The 20,984-nt window shown below is 34.7% G+C and overlaps 1 protein-coding gene across 1 annotated transcript in view; it reads right to left on the bottom strand.

Annotated features, from left to right (window-relative positions):
• Positions 1 to 18,281, bottom strand: part of FAP (fibroblast activation protein alpha) — a 40,087-nt gene extending 21,806 nt beyond the window's left edge. The window contains exons 1-12 of the mRNA XM_013171332.3: positions 18,150 to 18,281; positions 16,905 to 16,989; positions 11,569 to 11,664; positions 9,545 to 9,639; positions 9,327 to 9,401; positions 9,072 to 9,124; positions 7,834 to 7,906; positions 6,102 to 6,222; positions 4,434 to 4,588; positions 3,560 to 3,663; positions 3,097 to 3,232; positions 82 to 126 (exon numbers count right to left, since the gene is read on the bottom strand). Coding sequence (XP_013026786.1) covers positions 82 to 126; positions 3,097 to 3,232; positions 3,560 to 3,663; positions 4,434 to 4,588; positions 6,102 to 6,222; positions 7,834 to 7,906; positions 9,072 to 9,124; positions 9,327 to 9,401; positions 9,545 to 9,639; positions 11,569 to 11,664; positions 16,905 to 16,989; positions 18,150 to 18,230 — 1,119 coding nt within the window. The 5' untranslated portion in view covers positions 18,231 to 18,281. The remainder of the gene's footprint in view (positions 1 to 81; positions 127 to 3,096; positions 3,233 to 3,559; positions 3,664 to 4,433; positions 4,589 to 6,101; positions 6,223 to 7,833; positions 7,907 to 9,071; positions 9,125 to 9,326; positions 9,402 to 9,544; positions 9,640 to 11,568; positions 11,665 to 16,904; positions 16,990 to 18,149) is intronic.
• Between the last annotated feature and the right edge of the window lie 2,703 nt (positions 18,282 to 20,984).

Below are 20,984 nucleotides of genomic sequence, written 5' to 3'. Positions count from 1 at the left end.
TGATGCTTCAAAACACCACTGTGAAGATGCATAAAGCTGTAAGTTTTCATTAAATCAGAAGAGAACAAGAACAAAACTTACTCCGCCTGCCCATCCTGTTTGACTCTCTTCTATGTGCTGTTGATTCTAAAAAACAAAATCAAATGTACAGTCTTTAAGAAGATTGAGTTAATGGAGAATTAAAAATCTTCAAACAAAAAGTCTGCAGCCTCCTGTAAAAGAGAACTCTAGAATACTTGCTATGATGATTCAGGCACTTGAAGACTGTCCAAAGTAAACAATATTACTGCATTAATATCATTATGTTAGTTAAAATATTACTATTTTAAAAAATATATTTAGCTCTATCATCGGAGCTAAATAAGATATAAAGTGATTGTTTTAACCTTATGAAACATTTTCACTGAAGCAAGAAATAATACTTGATCTCATGAATTTTTGATTGAAAACAACCAAAATAACTTCAGCAATAATAAAATGTTTTTTTTCATTGAAGAGACCATGTTGAATGGGGGAAGTGATTTAATATTTATCAGTTCTCCCTTCTATAAATATATTTCTTTTGTTATCTTGCAAGTTTCTCTTCATATTTTTTCATTTAATAAAATATTTCTTCACAGTTTGAAATAAGTTTGGCAAATCTGCTTTCTAAATAATATGTTTTGCATTCGTTATTCTCAACGTAGTTTAATTAACTTTCGGAATCTCACTTTTTCCTTTCAACTCAGTCCATGCAAAGTGATTTGAGTGCAAGATGCAGATATTGCCCCTTAGAATACCATTCAGTACTTCAAAAGTGCTCCACTAAGCAATTAACTTAGCAGTTGGATTTTATTTCTTATCAGTGTGAGATAAATGGGAAATATTATTTTATATGTGCATCATAGATTTATTTACCCTTCTTTAAATTAAGGCTCAGTTCCTGATGACATAGTACATTAAGAATATATTTAACTTCTCTCATGTGGGTAGTCCCATGACCTCTATGGGATTTTTCTGTTATTAAAGCGTTTGTAGAATTTAGAGATTTTGTATATTTATAGTAAATTCCAGTTTCACAAACAGGTATTTACATGCCTAGCTTATAGTCATATGAATAGTTCCAATGAAGTCACACTGGTTCCTGTGGTTTATTAACGTAAGCAAGACTTGAACACTTGACTTGAAATGAATATTTTTGATGAATCAACACTTTAGGAACATCTTGTAGATTATATTTTGTTATTATTTTCAAGTACATAAAGCCTAGCACATTTATTGTACATTACAGTCTCAATTTAACTGAAATCAACGAGTGAACTATTTTTGCTGAAGGAAACGCACAGAGATATACTTTCTAACGGCAAATAGAGCTAATGCAGCACTCCCATCTGTTCACACTCCTTCAATTGGCCATTTGTGCAAACTTTAATGTGATAAAAGCATTGTATCACTGTATAAATATAGAATTATAGAAACGTCAGTAGTGACTCCATAAATAAGGTTTCATGGAGAAATGCAATTAAACAAGGATCATGAACACAGTCCTGCAAGATGTTAATTGTTCTGGTCTGGTTCCAGCAAAGCAATTAAGCACATGCTTAATTTTAAACACATAGATAGACTTTCTGAATAAATAAAACTGCTTACTTGCTTAAAGTTATGTTTGCGTTAAAGTACTTTGGTGGATTGTGGTAGAATCCCAGATCCCTTGATTTTTTTTAATGTACGTTAGAACATTTAGTTATTAACATGCGGTGAGTTATTCTCATGAGGTGAGATTCAGTGTCAATGTACTTGTAAATAAGAGGAATGACTTAGGAAACACATAAGATACTGCAGTAAATATATATTTTATCCTTATAAACTAAGGCTATTTCTCTGTGGAAAATTATTTCAATAATAACATTTTTGAAAGAACAGGACTTTACCTTCCTTTAAAATATGTAACAATTATAATATCATAGAGGAATAAGTATTTTCAGCTTGGAAAGACTGTGTTAATGAACTCTGAATTTACAACCTATCATTTATACAAAAGACTGTTATAAGTATTCTTGCTTTTTATTTCCCATTAGTTCAAGGTTTTGGCCTAACACTAGTTCTTATAGGTGCTCTGTACTATGACCTCTAAAAACCAGGTATGCAAACAGCATCAATGCTAAGAGACAATAAAGGAGATCTCTATAGTAGTTACTGAAATTCAGTGTTACACCTTCCTTGCTTCAGGATCCATGTGATATATATCAGTCAGCGTGTACAGTCTTCAAGCTTTAAAAGGTCTTTCTAAGAACTTTTTTTTTTCAGAAAAGCCTCTGTGCATTACACCTATGACTCTCTATGTATGGGGATAGATAGCTAGGCCGTATGAACTCACGCCTCTGCTCAACAGAGCATGGTTTTCCCTCCGAACTGTCTTATTAATAGTATGAGGTGTTTAAATAAAATGTGGAGTTACTGTTGCATTTAGTTGGAAGTTTTCTTTTTAGATCTGAAGAAAGGTATTCCTGAAAACTTGTCTGCTTTCTCCAGCTGTATGACTTGATAAAACAGAATGCCTCCTTCTTACAAACCTGCCTTACTTTTAATCTACATGCTATTTCAACTAATTTAACATTAATCATAAAGGACACAATTCAGTTAGACTTAGCATGAAATTTCTACATGCTATAATACAATTTAAAAAAAATAAAACAATATGTATCCTAAATGGTTCCACTTTTGAAAATGAAGAAAGCAAGAAGGAACTAAACAGTTTTGAAACCTGGTCAATACCATTCTCGTTATTTTTCTTGCTTTGATTGTCACTTAACATCACAAAAAATATATTTTGGTGATATTATTTTTTGCTGATGCAGTTAATTTTTTTTTCACCTCTCAGCCAGCATTTAAATTTTGAAAAAGCTATCACTATTATCTAAAAGACTGTGATCAAACACTGGAAAAGACAACTATGGCAGTGACACAATTCTTTTCTTAAAAAAATGAGGGAAATATTACATACTTCTGTGAGTAAGTCAGAGCAACCTGTGTATGATGAGTAGGTGTTAAAAGAGGATAATAAAATGGAGATTAGCAAATGTTAATTCCAGCAATGTATATTTCCAGCTTTATTACCTCTGGACAGTCCCAAGTATTTGAATGTTCTTTGAAGTCACAAATAGCTAAGACTGAAAAATTCTGGATTCTCTTCAGCCATTGCACACAGACTCGACTATCTGTTACCCAAGTAAGCCAAGTAAAATAATGATCACTAAAAAAATAAAAGAAAGAGAAAAAGAGTGGTCATTAAAGAACAAAAATATAGAAGCATTGCTACAGACTGTAAACCCCATTTTGATCTGTGGAATACAAAAGCAAAACTTCTATTCTCTTAGAGATGTTTTTTGTCCTTTTTAACAATACATACACAGGCATACAAAATACAACATTTCTAGGTAGCTTCTGACCAATCTCCAATTAAGAGATTGATAGGGTACTACATTGTTAGAAAACAATTCAGAGTTTTAAGCATTTAAAACAAGCAGACAAAACCTAATTAAAAAAAGTAAATTAGAAGACTTATTTGAGAGCACACTACCTTGATGCTATTGCTGCAGGAACTGGGACCTCTTTAGGACCAAATGCTTCAGCGTTAATAGTGTCTACAATAAACACTTTAACAGTAGGATTTTTAGCACCAGCCTTGAAAGAAAATGTATCATGTTATTCAAATCAGGCTCTGAAAAAATCAAATCTAGGAAAATTACAACACTTTTTGTAGGGATAAGTTACAAAATATTTATTCGAGTACAACAGTACAAATGTGACCTTATAAGATCTCCGAGTAGACTCTGCACAAGTAGGACGTTATTTAACTTTGCATCATTTTATAAACAAATAAGAAACCCTCTTGAACAGCCAAATTCAGTGCATTTCTATACTGAAAATGTAGTGCTTACTGGGAACCAGTGCTGTATTTGCAGTGTGTATCTCTGCAGTACAGTACAAAACCAAATCCTTCTTGCTGTAGGTCTGGCACTTGAAAACAGGTAAAGTTTTCAGTATCTCAAAACCCCTTGAGATCAAAATGTACTACAAAGTATGTAAATAGACTGAAGCTGTCATAGCCTTTATTTTGCAAAATAAGCAATGTCTCATAATTGAGGTACTGCAATGAAAAATAACAACTATGTAGTTAACACATTACAAAAAATAATCTGAATTAGAAAAAGTAAGGCTTGACCATACAAACGTACTTTTGCACATGCTTTTTACTTACATGAGGAATTCTGTTTATTTTACTATAGTATTGAGCATGGCCATACCTTTTCAGAACTTGTCCCAAGTTTGTTTTTTTTCCATTAATTTAGGCCACAATGGACTTAACTATTTCAATACAAATACTTTCTATACACAGTTAATGTTACAGTTATCACATCTCAGGAAGTATGTGAAAAGAATGAGAAACATACCTTTGGGTATGGGATAATTATTTTTCTGGGATACTGGTCCTCACCAAAATATGAATATTCAATAACTGGTATGTCGGAATCATTAAATTGTACATATGCTAAATATCTTCCACTCGGAGACCACCACAATGCATATTTTGTTGCTAGCATTTCCTCTGAGGGAAAAAAATCACTCAATTGTTTATCAGTGTAATCTATCTTCTGATCTATTACATCATTTTACTCTTGTCAACCTAGACATATAGAAAGACTTCTACTAAACAAATAACAAGATCCAATCCTGCATCAAGATTTTGCAACGCATCTCAAAGAAAGGCCTAGAGAACTCCCCAAAGGTGCACACAAATCCCATTTGACTCAGTTGGGTTTTACATATGTGCATGTTTCATTTCTTTTTCCTTTTTTTTTTTCTTTTTTTTGATGTACTGAAGTGCCAAATAATGAACCAACATTAAAAATTCCATTAAAGCTTAATGCCCAGCCACCACATATGCAGCAGAACAACGCCCAATTTGTAAAGTTCTGATATAGTTTCAGTAACTAAAGATCAGGATTTTGGTCATACAGTATGAATGCAAAATGCAGTCACTGGCAGAAAACATATTTCTAGTTTGTATAGCTACGTGTACTCTTATAGGTGATAATAGCTTACTTTAAAATAAAGCCATGGCACACATTTCCAAGTGCTCTCATTTTGGTAAATCCCACAGGTATTTGTTTACTATTATAATAAGTTGAATCCTTTGGAGAATCCATCTCACCCCTTCTCCAGCTTTTGTTTCGGGAATAGCTCTCTGTACCAGTTGTCACTGGGATAATCTCATCTGCAAACACATTCATCTACAAAGTTCCATTGTGTATAAATTTCCACATCTCTCTCTTTCTCTGTAACTCCCTAGATTCTTCTCCCTTCCAAGCCAAGATCTAATCCTGTCTCTCTGCCAGTGCCTCACACTCCTCTATGGCTGTAACAATGACTGTGACTCAGCCTCACTAATTCTCTTTTTTTTTATAGCATTAAGTAAATCATGTTCCTTCTGTTCTACAAACCTCTTCACAGCTTGCTTGTACCCCAGTTTTCCTCTCTCACTGTTTCCAGACAGGTTAACTCTGTAATCCATTCATTATGCCAATTTCCATCACTTACTACCTATACTTTCAGTAATATTGTTCAAAATTTTATCTCATGCTGCCTCCAACCTTTGGAAGACTTGCCTTAGGAGCACACGAGCAGTGCTTATACGTGCAGTGAGGACATGGATAAAAACAAGAAAACATATCATAGATAGGGACTAGTTATATGAAAGAAATATGTGAAATATATGAAATATTATATGTGAAAGAAAAAAATTCTTCTAATTTGCATTTGTAACCTTCAATTTCTGAATGCTCTTTGGCTCCTTTGTAAAAGGAGGTAGTGATTTGTATACACCTACTTAAAACAGTTTCAATATATGTGATTCCCTTCTCATCTTCCCTCTCCCCAAAATAAGAAGTTATTACCAGTCTCTAGCAATCCTAACATGGCAGAAAACAGATGAAAGTAAGTAATCCTTAGGGCTGTAAAAACAGTGCATCATCACAGATGGTGTAGAATGGATCTAGAAAATTGAGTAATTCAGACAAAGCATTTAACATGTTAGTTGTTGCCCTTTGAGATTTACTTACCTTCATAGACCCAATCAGGAATCCCATTAAATATTTCATTCTCTTTTCCATCACCAGTTAGTTTAATTGGTGCCTCTCTTGGACTTTGCTTCAAATATATATTATTCTGATAAACGTATGCCTAAAGACAAGAATATATTTCTTATGAGTATATGCACCAAGAACAGGAGTTGTCTGAGTCAAAGATTTTGCAGTCAACGCTACAAATTATACCAACAAGAAGACATGATCAATGAATACAAAATAATAAATATTTATTTTAGTAACTCTACATTAAAAGCCTTTGCAAATTGAACAAGAGTAAGTACTTCTGTAAATAAATTTTACATTACAGAACAAATTCTATGTTCAAATATGCCAGAATAAATCCTGAACAAATCCCTTGATCTTAATAAACTTCAGAGGATTCTATGGCTAGCTTTGGTATGGAAAAGCATGAAAATAAAATCTTTGAAACTCATTCAGATTGCTGTGTTTACCCTCAGGTAGACGAAGTATCCTTGTGACTTTTCCTTCTGGTGCCACCAAATTAGAAGATAAAAACAAATACAAAAAGACTCAGAAGAAAATAATCAAACTTATCTAAATCTGTCAAAAGGCCTGTGTAAGATGAGAAAAAAATTAATCTGTTTGGGCTGGTTTGTTCTTTTTTTTTTTTTAGTTACTAAAAGAGAGTTCTTGCAAGAAGTGCTTGCAGACCTTGTGTATCTCTACATTTAAACCAAATGAACGGATTTGTGGTTAAGAAACTGAATCAGAAACATGACTTTCTTAGAAAATTGTGTCTTGAAGCTATAAACACTAGTTAGCAACAAAAGTGTAACACTTTAACTATTTAATTATTTAAATTAATAATAAAACTCCTAAAACTCTTGAGAAACAATACAAGGGGAATTGCATAAAAACATTACGGACTATAAGTACTTTATCAGGAAAATATTTTCACTGTGTCCTGTTTCCAGAATCTTGACAAAGAAAATAGCAATATTTCATTTAATAGAGAGATATAATACTCTCCTCCTACCCCCCAAAAGAAAACAAACATCAAAAAAAAATATTTTCCTAATACATTTTCCATTCATATTTTGTATATTTTCTTGGGAGTTCTCTGAAATTAATATGATGTTTAAGTCTAATTTCATGCACAAATATTTAGTCAATACTGGGCAACTAGTTCTGAAACCACCAACTTGGGCTGATGCTTTGGAACCAAGAATAACTAACATTTACAAACTTGTAACTACATTCATTAGGTAATTTAAAATTATTTTAAATTACTATCAAGTAGTTATTCAAAAAATATGGGAACATTTGTTGTAATACTTAGAATCTGGTAGGTGTTTCCTAGAATAAAAATTTGAGAAGAGATTTAAATATGGTATCTTTAAATCTCCATATTAAACTAATAATATTGTATGGTGTCAAAGGAAAGCACATCATTTTTCAGGCTTTGAAACTGAATTTAATCCTATATTATGTTGGTCAATGCTTGATAAGAGACCGACTAGCCAACTAAAACACATTGTAGTTGAGGAACGTGGATTCTTTTATTGAAACACAGACAAGTTAACATTTATCAAGTTAAAACTATCTTTATCATTGTTGTTCAACCAAGGTTGGTACACATGGGCTTCTCAAAAATACGACCTAACAAAGCAATAACCAAAGGCAAATAAAAGTCTTCTAGTCACATAAAGCAAAATGATTCTAGAGATTTGTTATCTTTACTGACCAATTTGTGTCCAACGGGTGACCAGGATATATACTGAATTTTATGTGGAAGCTGGTTTTCTGTTACAAAACCACTAAAAAAAGGAAAAAAGTTGAAATGGCTTTTTGCTCACAGTCCAAATGTATCATTATACTGTACATTCATGTAAAATTCATGAAGGGCTATATTTTCTAACAGTTTTTTGTTTAATGAGCAATGCAAAATTAAAGCAGGCAGTCAGACATGCAGCAATGTGATTGTGTGCATTAGTGCTGGCAAAGGGTAACAATTCGACCCTTTGAAAATATATGCAACAGCCAAAGAAGGCAGCCTTATCTCCTCCTAAATACCGTGTAGACATCTACAGGCATTTCCTCTATTTGCACTCTGCATTATAGTCTTGAGCAAGTCATTGGGAAATGTGAACTCAGTGGTCACATGGTACTTCCCAGGATATAACATGCTGAAGCAAGCGTAACAGCAGCAGTTAGAACATTTGTTAAGGATCACAGAGCCACATGCAGTACCTCTGTACTTATATTAGTTAGTAGTAATCCTGTCACCTTGAGCAAAAAGTTTCCCAAGAATGTAGCAGCTCAGTGCAGTCCCTGTTGCTCAGAGCTAAGAAGCATTTGGTCATGCTGCAACTTCTGGCATAAAAAGGTGACTGGGGAGGCAGATGGCCTCCTTCAGACTTCGGTAGAAAGCAAAAGAGGAGTGGCTTGTGGAAGATCTTGGAAAAAAGACCAAATGCCATGGGAGGAGCTGTAAGTTTTTGGGGAACCCAAGACGGACTGTTACAAGATCACTGAAGAAAATGTGAGATTTTAGGAAAGCTGAGGATTAAATTAACCAGAAAAAGGATGAATTAGAAAACAGAAGGGCAAGGAGACATCTGGTGTGAGACTGAAGTGGACTAAAGCAGCCAAGACAGGGTGGGAGAAATTTATGCAAAGAAGAAAAAGAAAATGAGAATCTTGAGCAGTCAAAGTTTTAGGGCATAGAATATAAACCAATGCAGATACCTGGATGAATAGATGAAAGGACTGTAAGATTTTCTCAGAGGCCATTTGTTTCAAAGAAATTTCTTGATTTTGCAGAAGTAATAGGTAACAGTCATTAAGCAAACAAGTAACAAATTCAAATAAAAGCTAAGCAGTGAGTAGGCACATTGCTATAGAGTTTTTCAGTGAAATGCTTCCAAACACATCACTACAGAGTATTTGCCATAGCTCTATGTAAGAAATATCAGGCCTTACCCATAAATGAGATCATAAATGTGGTATGATGCTGTATAAGAATATCTCCACAGCTGCAAAAATTAAGTGAGAAAAAAAATAGTATTATTAAACTGGAAAAGGATAATCTAATTAAAAATCATCAGCTGTCTGTTCACAGCCTTCCACTTTACTCAAGAAAAAAAAAAGAAAAAAATATTTATGCTTAGTAACCACAATCAACAAAATACTGAATGAAACCAAACATTTCATTAAGCAATATATTAAAATAATTACCTTTGAATAATTGCTCTCCAGAGCCATGAAGTATTTGTCTGATGACAACACATAATTTGAAGCATTAACTTGTTTCTGAAAGATTAAGAAGTAGATTAGATTCTAGTAAACACTTTAAATAAGGAATTGATGAGTCAGTTTTTAATCTACTCACTTCTAAAGAGATACTTGAAAAAACTGCGTTTTGCTATCTTTTTACTTATTGGAAAGGTACGTACCATTGTGCTATTAGTCATGATAGTAGTTAGATAGTTCAGTTCAACGTTGTAAAGAATAATATCATCTTCTGCAGACTGATGAAGATATTCATTATCTTTAAAAACAAGATAAACAGGCTGATAACTTGCACAGAAGATACTGTAGAACATTTCTGTTTATGAAAGTATTCACTGCTTTTGTCATTAATAGATTTTGAGCAAGTATCTTTTGGCATCTACATAAAAAATGTTTTTCTTCTATTGATGCCAAAGTACAGAATTATACAACTGTCTCCAGGGTTTTATATTCTCTTATGTATCTCTGGGATTATGTTCTCAAGATCATACACTGCACACAGAATCATCTAGTTAACTTCATTATTCAATGACAGATTTTATTCTTAGTAATATCTGATCAAGAATATCAGGGACAGACAGATTAGAAGACTAGTATCACAATATAAAAACTATGAAGAGAACGTTCAAGATCCTTGTTTATAATTTCACCAGCACATTCTTATTTGTACAGATTACAGAGATAAGAGCTGTAACATGTAACTGACACTACATAAATGACTCTGCCCCTACTCACACAGATCCTACACGGTGAAGGTGAGTGGCTTCCAATGGGAATTGAATTTAACCTTACCTATGCTCAAGACATGAGCCATAGTTTGGCAGAGTGTGAAGATCAGAATTTTAGTTTCACATCGTTGTTTTCATTGCTTTAAATGGAGATAAGAAATTACGTATTTGGTGTAGCTAAAGATAGTCTTTAACAATTTAAAAGCAGCCTGAAACATTGTATAAGGTTTTAATTTGGAGGGAAATTAGATCACCCTCAGATATTTAGAGAACGCTTATGTGATTTGAGTAAAAGCATCTGAGGTGATCTCAGGCCCCCTTAGGAAGAGCTATTAAATTTCAACTCCCTGCTTCAGAAGGAAAGTAGGCATATGGAATGCTGTAGGCATGACTATCTATGGAATCTATGGCATGACTTTTGTGTGAGTTTTGTGACTGCTGAGAGGAAAGATAAGTTTAAGTGAGGAGGATATAAAGAGGGAAGGAGAATATCAGGTTTAGGTGATATGCTGCCTACATACTTCTGAATTCAGACAGAATTCTAACAAATGGTGACCTAATTTTTAAATCATGTAAGTGATGTCTACATACTTCAAATTGCTAACTGTGAAACCTGAACTGCTGCTAGCAACGTCCTGAAGGGCTTTAGTTCAGTTCTAAAATTGTGGGTTTAAACTAACTTGATAAGATTCTATGTGAATGGGCATTTTGTTTCTTGTCTCTACTCAGAGAATAACTGCTTGAGGCAGTGCAGAGATACGAGTGGTAGTGCTGCGTGTACTAGAATGTAACCCATTCTAGCTCAAACTTTCTGGTGCTGCTGCAATTCAGTGATAACAAGAGTCGTATTTCAGCTACACACTGACACATACATCAGCAGCAATTAACTTCATGTCTACCTCTACCTTAAGGAACTTGCTTAGAAAGTCATCCTTACTTTCTATGCATTGCCTTGGAACTTGGAATTTCAGCAGCGTCTGCTTTTCGGTAAATAAGAGACAAGAAGAGCTGGGCTCACTGCAGAGTTAGATACTGCTGAAAACAAGAACAGGGCCTGTAAGACAGGCTACCTCAATTATTACCAATGGTAAGTGAAGAAATGCAGTGACAAACACAAAAAAGAGAGATGCCTTGAACATGACTGACACATTGACATATTTATTTCACATGCTGCAGTAAGTATGACAGTAAAAGAAATAAATCACCAAAAGCCTCTGTAAAATGATAGTTTAGGCTTAACTCAAACATTTGTGTTGAAACATCAAATAGCGGGAATTTCTAGAATGACTGACAGAAGAGTAAGCTTGATTTTAAGTTTTGACTAGCAAATTGTTTAATTTTATATTTAGCATTCATTCAGAGTAAGTCTGGAAGAAAAGTACATTCCTTAGTCTGTATAAACCAGCCAGGAAATACATATTAGAAAGGCTTATGTATCTTTGAGAAAAGGTTTTACTTACCTGACACCCAATAAGGAAAAAATGTCTTATATTGAAAGTTTCCATTTAAATAATCGTCCAATGTAAGAGCTCTAGGACCATCATCTGTGTTAACAACTGAAAATAAGACAAAAAGTTTCTGTTAACACAATGCTGTGAAGTGAAATAAATAAAAAAATAATAATGATTACTTGTCAAGTATTTCCCCTTTTCTATAATTTAAGCACCAGAGAATAGTGAGGATAGCACAATCCTGGAACCATGCAGGCAGCAGGAACAGCAGAAAGGAAAATTCTCTGTTACTGTTCTGATAAGGTTCGTCAGCCTCTGAAGGAGTCACCTTTAGGGATACAAAATTAGGAACTGGATGGATTAATTATTTTCACCCAGAAATTTATTCAGTGAGATATATTTACTTGTAGATCCTGAGAAAACAAGAAAAGCTACTTAAGTACTAAGGGCAAATTGAAGTTTTTTTAAAGCATAGGTTTTGTGAACTTGTGTGAAGCTGTGAACAGAAACAACTATTTGTCTGAACAGAGATCTACACATATTCAGCAAAGAGTCAAACTGTATATACATACAAATCCCTACTGCCAAATTTCATAAAAGCCTCATGAACCAGTATTAGAAGATGGACATAAGACTTTCAAAATGATCACCATCCACATATATTTCTTAGGAGTCACACAAAAGAAAAAGACAAAGGTGCACAGGTTAAAATAATGCTGAAATGTAATGAATGACTGAGCCCAAACTTCCACTTTTTATTTAATGCTTTAAAAGAAAATTGGCAATAATTCTGGAGAGAAGACAGGTGCTCTGGTATTTGATCTCTAACCAGATTAGATAATCACATTAAAAAATGTACAACATTGTGGCTGGTTTTGTTGCTTTTCTTTTACCACATTTCTTCCAAAAACTAAAGCACCTTAAATTAGGAAAGGGGTCCAGAACAAAAAGTAAGGACAATCAGCCCAGATGAGAAGAGGTAATACTGAAGTGCTGGCTATCTAAGTACACAGAAATGAAAAAAAAATCATTATAGAAATGTAATTCAAAGTAAATAATAATAATAACAGAAATTCCATAGACTTCACAAGAGAAAGATTACTCAAAACATTTAATCTTCAAAAGACACAGGTACATTTCTGAGAAAGGCCAATTTTAAAAATTTGGCAGCTTTCAAGTCTAGGCATTCTGGATTTGATGCTTTTCTCTTTTGAAGTCAAGGTGAATTTTGCCATGGTCACCAGAGGTAGAGGGGATGACCTCACACATGGTCTAGTAGATCTCTACCACTCAGAAGACAGCCAGAAACTCAACATGACTCATTGCCCTCAGGTTTCATATCATGCTCCATCACTTCCCCATTACAGCCTCTCTCAGTTAAGATCACACTTCCTGGGAAATGTTTCTTCATATTCTCTCCATTACTTTAAAATGATAATTCATATTTTCTCCAGCTACATGACTATTATTTACTGTAGAATACACATGTCAGGTTGACCACTGACACTAGCCTTGTCTGCACTAATGCAGAAGAAAGCTGTCGTGAGAAATAAAATTGAATGTCAATCCATGGGCAAAAACCTATCAGTATAAACTCTGAGCAATTACTATATGTTGAGAAAATACTCCAAAAAGTTCAATATAAAGAATTTCTCTTGTTAATCCCATGATTGTACATTACGGATCCTTGATACATTAATGACAAACACAGAATATGGAAAACTTAAAAAAAATACATAGAAAAAAATAATTCCAAAGACGAATCCAAAGCCACTATATTTATATTGAACAATGATTACTTATCACCAACTTCCAGTTTAAATTCTCTAACTGAATGTCTATTAACTATTAGAAATCTATGGTTAAGATCTATTTCCACAGTTGTGTGTAAAGGAGCCTTAGATTTATTCCTGTTTGGTACCTTAATCTGGTAAAATTTCTCTGTTCCTTCTCTCATGTTAAGAGGACTTTTTACTAAAAAGAAAAGCAGTATGACAAATGTCTCATCTGTCCTCTAATTTTCACAGCTCTAATTTAAACCTTTACTCTGTTCATCATCTCACCCTTACATACTTAATATTCTGTGATAATTTATTACGACTGCTAATGATTTTCAAAATGTGTCCACTTCTATCTGAATTTCTACCCATGGACTGCAAAAACCTGAACACAACTTTCACTTGATTACTTTTAGTTTTGAATGCTTGTTTCTAGGCAACTGAAGACATATAGCAATGCTTTAATTAAGAGCAGCAGCTTTAATTGTTTGCTGTAATTGTTGTTGATTCTTTTTTCTGTAACTAAAGACTAGTTCAATAATAGTGTTTGAAACCTCAGAATAGACCCTAACAAGAAAAGTACATGTCTGCATCACTATATGGACAGTAATTTGGATGGTTGTTGGTAGGCTTTGTAAGCTATTTTGCTGAATTTTATTTCTTTGTGAAATAACAAAGACGAAACCATATGCCCAAAGACAAAAAGGAAGCAAATATCAGAGCCAACCACAGAAATGAAAGGTTACCAGATTTTAACTTTGCTTTCTTCCCTTTACTGCCCCACCATCTTGATTTTAATGGTTTGTGGTCCATTTGCTTCCATTTACAGGGTGCCATTCTGTATTTCTCTTGCACATTTCAAAAAATCAGAAAACGCAGAATAATTCTGTGCACTGAATTAGTTTCTTTGCTTCACAGTGTAACTTGCTTTTCATATTCCATGATCGTAATTATTCATGCATTTCAGTGTATTCCATATACATGTATAAAATTGGTGTTAAAAGCCTGCAGGTATCTATTGTCACTGACTTTATGCAGATACCTTCTCCTTTAGTGTTCAGTTTTTTCTTGTGAGAGAGTTTAACAAAACACAGAAAACAGAACTTTTAATCATAGTAAGTGGATGACTTGACAAAAGAAAAACTGGTTAGTGTTCTGGGACAGCAACCTTGCAGGTGGTGTTGTATTCACTACAATATCACAGAACCAAGGTCTTGGTCTCAGTCCTAGGTCAACTGTGCAACAGGAACAGAAATACCGATCAGTCAGGATTTTGGCTATTAATTGAAAATAACAGAATAAAAGATGCCTGTGGTTCTGTTATTGCTTTTGAGGTACAAACAGGTATTTTCTTTCCTGTTAATGCTGCCGAAGAACACAATTAGTTACACCAATGTACAAGTGAAAAGAATCTGAAATGTTTAGAGTTGGGTTATCATAGCTGGGTTATCAAGGTAAGTCACAAAACACATTCCTAACTCAATGAAATGTAAAAAAACCTGTCACCAATTTCTCAGTCTTTTGCAATTCATGATATTGACATTGCTCATGGTGCTCTTCTCAGACCCACAGAAATTGTGTAATAACCACTGCTAAGTATTTCTCCCCTATTTCTCTCTGAAAAAAGAAAATTATTTTCCAGTACAACAGAGGTTTTCACATTTTTATATGCTTCCATGTATAAAACAAAACCAGTTATCATATCTTGAGAGGTTTGAAGAACATGAAATTACTAGAAACCTAGCAGACAAAAACACAACCAAATTATATCTTCCAGTTCTTTCAGGATTAGAGATGACATTTTGCTTTGCTGGCGTCTTCAGCAGAGATTTAGCCTGTGTCTATATAATTCTCATATGCAATTAATCTTTCCAGATCACCACATCCTTTCAGTAAAGCAGTAGTCAAGGTGGAATGTACAAACAACATTCCATCTCTGTAGCTACTTCCTGTCTGTCTTTGACTTGCAAGATTTATAATCACAAAATTAATTTCTATTTCTTCCTTTTGCAGCTGATCAGTAGACTATCCAAAAAGGTTTTGGCATAAACAGATAACTGCAGCATTTGCAGTTCCATCTGAAAATACAAAGCTATAATCAGACATGTTCGACATACTTATGTGTTCCATAATTGTCTGAAATGCTCTTTCTAAGAGCATTCTGTAAAGTAAGGTAAATTCTATTTCATCCTACTGGATCTAAATGTGATGTTTGATATAATTGATTACCAAGTCACCATTACAAGAAACTATAGACGAAAAGAATTCTTTGTAAAGGCTGAAGAAGCTCAGACCAGTGAGCTGGTACGTGATAACATCAGAAGGAAAAAATACATTCATTTCCTCTTACAGTATCTTCCATGATCTTTAGCAACTTCTTCAGGCTGCCAACCTGATCTTCATTCTCCCATCTCTTTGTCTCCTTGCTGCTCTTTTTTATTTAGATTTCATTAAGATACTACGTCCTTTCTAAATATGCAGATTTGGTATAAGTTTGGCTTGATACCACACCTTTATCTAATAATGAAAGCTCAGATTTGACCATGCTTCAGCTAGCCAAAAAATCTGGCACTCCATCATAGGACAGTAAAAGTCACCACAATTCTGAGGTGGTTTCTCTTCACAGCACTACCTCCTGCTGTGATATAATCTATCCTCACATGATGCATAACAGAATTAACCCTAAATGCTTCACAAACCTCCATTCTTTCCCTCAACACAAATATCACACAAAGATAAACCATAGGAAAGAAAATCTCTTTAAATACTATTACTGGAATAAGAATACTGCTATTGGAATATATATATATTTTTAATTACTATTTTAATTATTTTAGAGGTATTCATCCACTGTAGTGGAAGGGATGTGTAAATACTTATAATGCTCTTATTAGAGCTCTCATAAATGACCATTAGGTCAGTGCCACTCGGGCTCTAAATATCAAACCACACTCACTTGAAGCTTTACCAGAGCACTCAGGAGATCACACTGCATCAGCAGTTACCCACAGCTGGCATAATACTAGAGCAAACTCTGCACTCCTATTTTATCCAATATTGACTTTAATTTTCAAATGCAATCTTAAATATGTTCACAAACAATTCACCATATCCTACTAACAGAGAAATATTTAACTTGTAATTGGGTAGAGAACTTTTATAATTATTATGATAGCATTGAAAACCAAGTACATGTTCACCAAGGTAGAGAAAACTACTAACAGATGAGTCTTATAACAGTGAGTCTTATAACCCTTAACATAGAAAATAATATGAGGAGATCTGAGAACTACTTTTGCAGTCCTGTCTAAGAACGTTATATGACATGCACAATAAAGTTAACTCAGGTGCTTTTCACTTCAAAGAGTTCATTGTTTCAACATCTGCTGGCATTTGATCATACCTTCAGGATATTTCAGCTGTCAGTACATTTCTGTATAGCAGTAAAGCCATAACAGTACTGACACAACAATCCTAAAGATGAGTTAACAAACTTTTATGAACTTTAGAAGCCACTGTAGCTGTAGACATTGTGTTTTCCACTACATTAGATTACAAATGCCTTACCTTTTGATGGAAGCAGTATAATACACATAAGTAATAAGGAAAGCAAAAGGCATATAACCACGCCAAATATTACTTTTAGCCGGGTCTGCAGGACAGAAACAAAGAATAATTACATTTCTAATATTGCCTGAAGTACACTTTAATGGCTGATAATGTAATTAAATCCTCCCATTCTCTTTAACTGCTGAAATCCGTCCAAATAACAAACAAAAAATGTCCCTGCAGTACATTTGAAAAGACTTCCCTTTCCTTTTTCTTTAAAGCAAATACTTTCACATCAGAGCCTGGCCTTGTACAATAACCGACAGTTTAAAACAACAGACTTAAATGTTACCGAGAGCTGAATTGAGCTGCATACAGACCTTCATTTTCCTGCTGTATTCTAAAAGAATGCAAATTCTCTTTTCTGGGTGTTGGTCAGTGGATCTAGGAGAGGAGTTTGAGAAGGCAGTGTCTGTTTTCACAGTTGGAGGCCAAACCTCTGGCAGCCTTTTTTTTTTTTTTTTTTTTTTTTCCTACATACTTTTGTAAACTGTGCCAAATTTCAAAGGGTTTCCATAAAATTAGAAACAGGCTTTCGGGGAAGTTCTTGAACCAGAAATGGACAGCGGGTGGCTATAGGGGTGGTGAGTATACACTTCCCATCGATGTAAGCTGTAACCAACATCTGCTTACACTAACTTACGGGTTTTATGACTCAACAGTTACTTGATATGTACTGTTTTTCTCTGAAAAGTATCTACAGTATATTTTGGCAAGCCTCACATTCTCAGGACATATTTATAACCTTATTTCTACTTTCTACTAAGAAATTAAAAGAAAATTCAGGAACATTGTTATTGTTTATCTATAATTCTTTTATGTTTACTTTCTGAAATAATAAATGATGGCATAAAAATGCAAAACAAGAAGCAAAACCACAAGTTGTTTAATGTCTTCCACATGTAAAGAGAACTACTTTTTTCCTCAGAAAACAGTAAACTTCTATGGGCTATGTAAGAGAGCTTGGGCCAGTAACTATCTACTGGCTCTGTGCACATTCTGAAATAACACTTAAACCACCAATTGTACGTATTTTATTTAGCTCACTGAAATGAGGTCAGCTGAAAACAGAGAAAACTTCTCTTGAGACCACAGCGTCAAGTTACGTAAGAGAATCCTCAGCAGAGAGAAGAAACCCTCGAAAAGAGAAGTAAAAGTCCGTCGTGCTCATTAGCCTGACTTTGCACAAATATCCTTACTAACCCCTCTCAGAGCTGCTCTGGAAGATGGGGAACACGCACGGAGCCGGGACCCGGCTCTTCCCCTTAACACACATCTCGCCATCGGCGCTTCTGTGAGGAGAAAACCGCGCGGCGCCTCCTCACAGCGGCCCGCGAGGGGGGGGGGGGGCATAACGGCCGGGCGGGGGCGTGGAGAATAACGGTCGGCGGGGAGAAGGCACGGCACGGCACGCTGCCTCCTAGCGGCCCGGCCTCAACTGAGGCAACGCGACGTGGTCTGCGGGGGCCGCTGCCGCTGCCCTTCGTCTTGGTGTGCAGACTTTTGAAAAGAAATTCAATTTATTCGTCCGGAACAACCAGTGATGTGAAACATGCGTTATTTTTACAGACGCTTGTGTTCTCTCTGTTCCCGTCTCTATCAGTTCTTGATACAATAGTAAAGAACAAGTTATACACGAGAACGTTTCTGAAAAAGATGCATCACGTTGACATAAGCCATGCAGGAAAAAAGGATGAGAAGAACAAAATACATTGTTTCTGATACGCTGTATATAAAGGGCTGAACTGAGCTCAACCACAACAGTGTTTCCTAACAAGATAAAACCACAGCGACTCACAATTTCCAAAACAGAAATGGATTGCAACAAAAGATATTTTTCTCCATGTAACTCATGCTCATTATTCATATTTCCAAACTGTTATTTCCTAGCATTCTGTGGTTAATGCCGTATGTATTTGCAATAACACAGTTCACAGTGTTATTGCATTCCTTTTCTTTCCTACCAGCACTGGTAATTTCTAACAACCAGAACATCACAAAATGGCAAATGCAAGTTTTGATCAGGCTAGTTTTCATTTCCAAACATGCAGCTTCCTCTAAGGAATGAACATTTAGAGAATGCCTCAAAGGAAATGATTCAAACTCACATGATCCAAATGACTTTGGTAAGTGACTATATGCTGCATAGTACTTATTTTTCTACTTTGGAAGTCTAAAGACACATGCTTCAGTAAGATTCACAAACATTGCAGCATTAGAAACAAAACAAAATTCACCTGGCAGAGAATGAACCTTACAAGCTCCATATATCTACTGCTCCTGACATCCTTCTCTGGACTGTTTATACCAGTACATGCAAAGAAGCAAATACCAATTCTTTCAATAGCTAAAGCTCTTCCTAACATCTGAAAAATCAAAACCACATAAAGCAAGATAGAAGTAAAAGTGGAAAAAAAGATACAATAAGGAATCAGTTGGAGAAATGGAGGAAGAAGCCAATTATGGAACATAAAACATCCAGTTTGTACAGCAACTATCCAGCCAGTTATGCAACTACTCTAGGCTACTAAAATATTTACATTTCCCAGATGAGGAAATGTCAATTTACAGGTGTAGGTTGTGCATGATATCAGACCCAAAGTAGACAGAATAATGAAAAGACAACTAAAGTTGAAGCAGTTAAGTAGCCATGCACGCAGCTAGACAAATCCCCGGTGACTAATAGTTTTTCTTCTTTCCACATTTATGAACTAATAAAAGATGTAAGCAGAAAATGCAATCAGGATTTGTCACAGTCCCTGGAGGACTTTGAGTCCATAAAGGCAATAAATGCAGAAGCAGCTAGCAGATAAAACATGGCAATTTAGCTTGTTTTTTTATAACTTCACACTTCCTGGATGAGCAATATAGGCACGTTTTACAACCCCATTCAGAGACAATAACTTGAAGTGGAAATCCTTATCCTACAAGCCAGCAGGATTCATTTGAGGTTCATTACACATTATGCTGAAGTGAGATTGTGTAAACACCCTTTAAGATTTGGTGACAATGTAGCTGAGTCACACTAGGAACTGGGAATGTAACAGCAGCACACAAGCGGACTACAAGAAGCCCAGGCATATTTTTGATACGGCCCTGTTGAACTCAACTATAAAAGAACAAAGAAATGCTGTTGCATAAGCTCTTGTTGCTTCAACAAAGAGAAGTACCAAAAGATCTACTCGGCGTGAAAAATTATTGATAGAGGACCCAGCAGCATATATCTAATGATATATCTTACCAGGGTTTCACACTTCTTCAAAATATTGAATAAATGACTTCAGATACTTGAAAGTGCTATATACGATGTCTTATGTTACATTTACTTTCTAAACATCTCACAAGACTTTTCTGATTTAAAAGTATCATTCAAAGAACCATAGCAACTCATTAATACAGATATCCAATGATCTGGATGATAATTATTTGCCAAGAGAAATTATTCTGGTCATTAATTCTTAGTATACTTTGTAGCATCTTATTTGTTGGATACAGATCACATTAACAAAATACATCTTAAATCATAATGTGTGTGATCTCCAACATTTTTAAACAGTAAGATTCGCAGATCAATGTGTAAAAAATGTAAAATGTGGCCTGCAGTTAGTGCTGAATTAAATTTAAATTTTGTGACCAAAGTCACAAAAAGCTTCAGTATTAAACAAAATATTACAAGAAAGAGAATTACTTGTTTCTAAGAACAATATGAGAGAAATGGTTTCATTAAAAAAATATCTAACACTAAACAAAGAAATTGGAGATTTCATATTTGTTCTGCACTGCACAATACTTAAAGGTAGGAATAACATTATATTAAGATATATACAATAAAATACTCATATGCTATGAACTGTTTACACTCCCTACCTCCCACTGGATTTTCCTGTTTGTTATATCATTCAAAGATGCCCGTGGAATCACTGTGTCTTGAAAGATCTTTGCGTGTATAATCTCTGAACTCTCACTACACCTACTACACCTGACACCATTTTTTTTTTCCGGCCTAAGGTAGTAGTTTATTAATATAAATCACTGTAG

Source organism: Anser cygnoides, chromosome 6 (genome assembly GCF_040182565.1).
Source record: "Anser cygnoides isolate HZ-2024a breed goose chromosome 6, Taihu_goose_T2T_genome, whole genome shotgun sequence".
Taxonomy (NCBI): Eukaryota; Metazoa; Chordata; class Aves; order Anseriformes; family Anatidae; genus Anser; species Anser cygnoides.
Note: the sequence above shows the minus strand (reverse complement) of the source record. Positions and strands in the feature narration are given on the sequence as shown.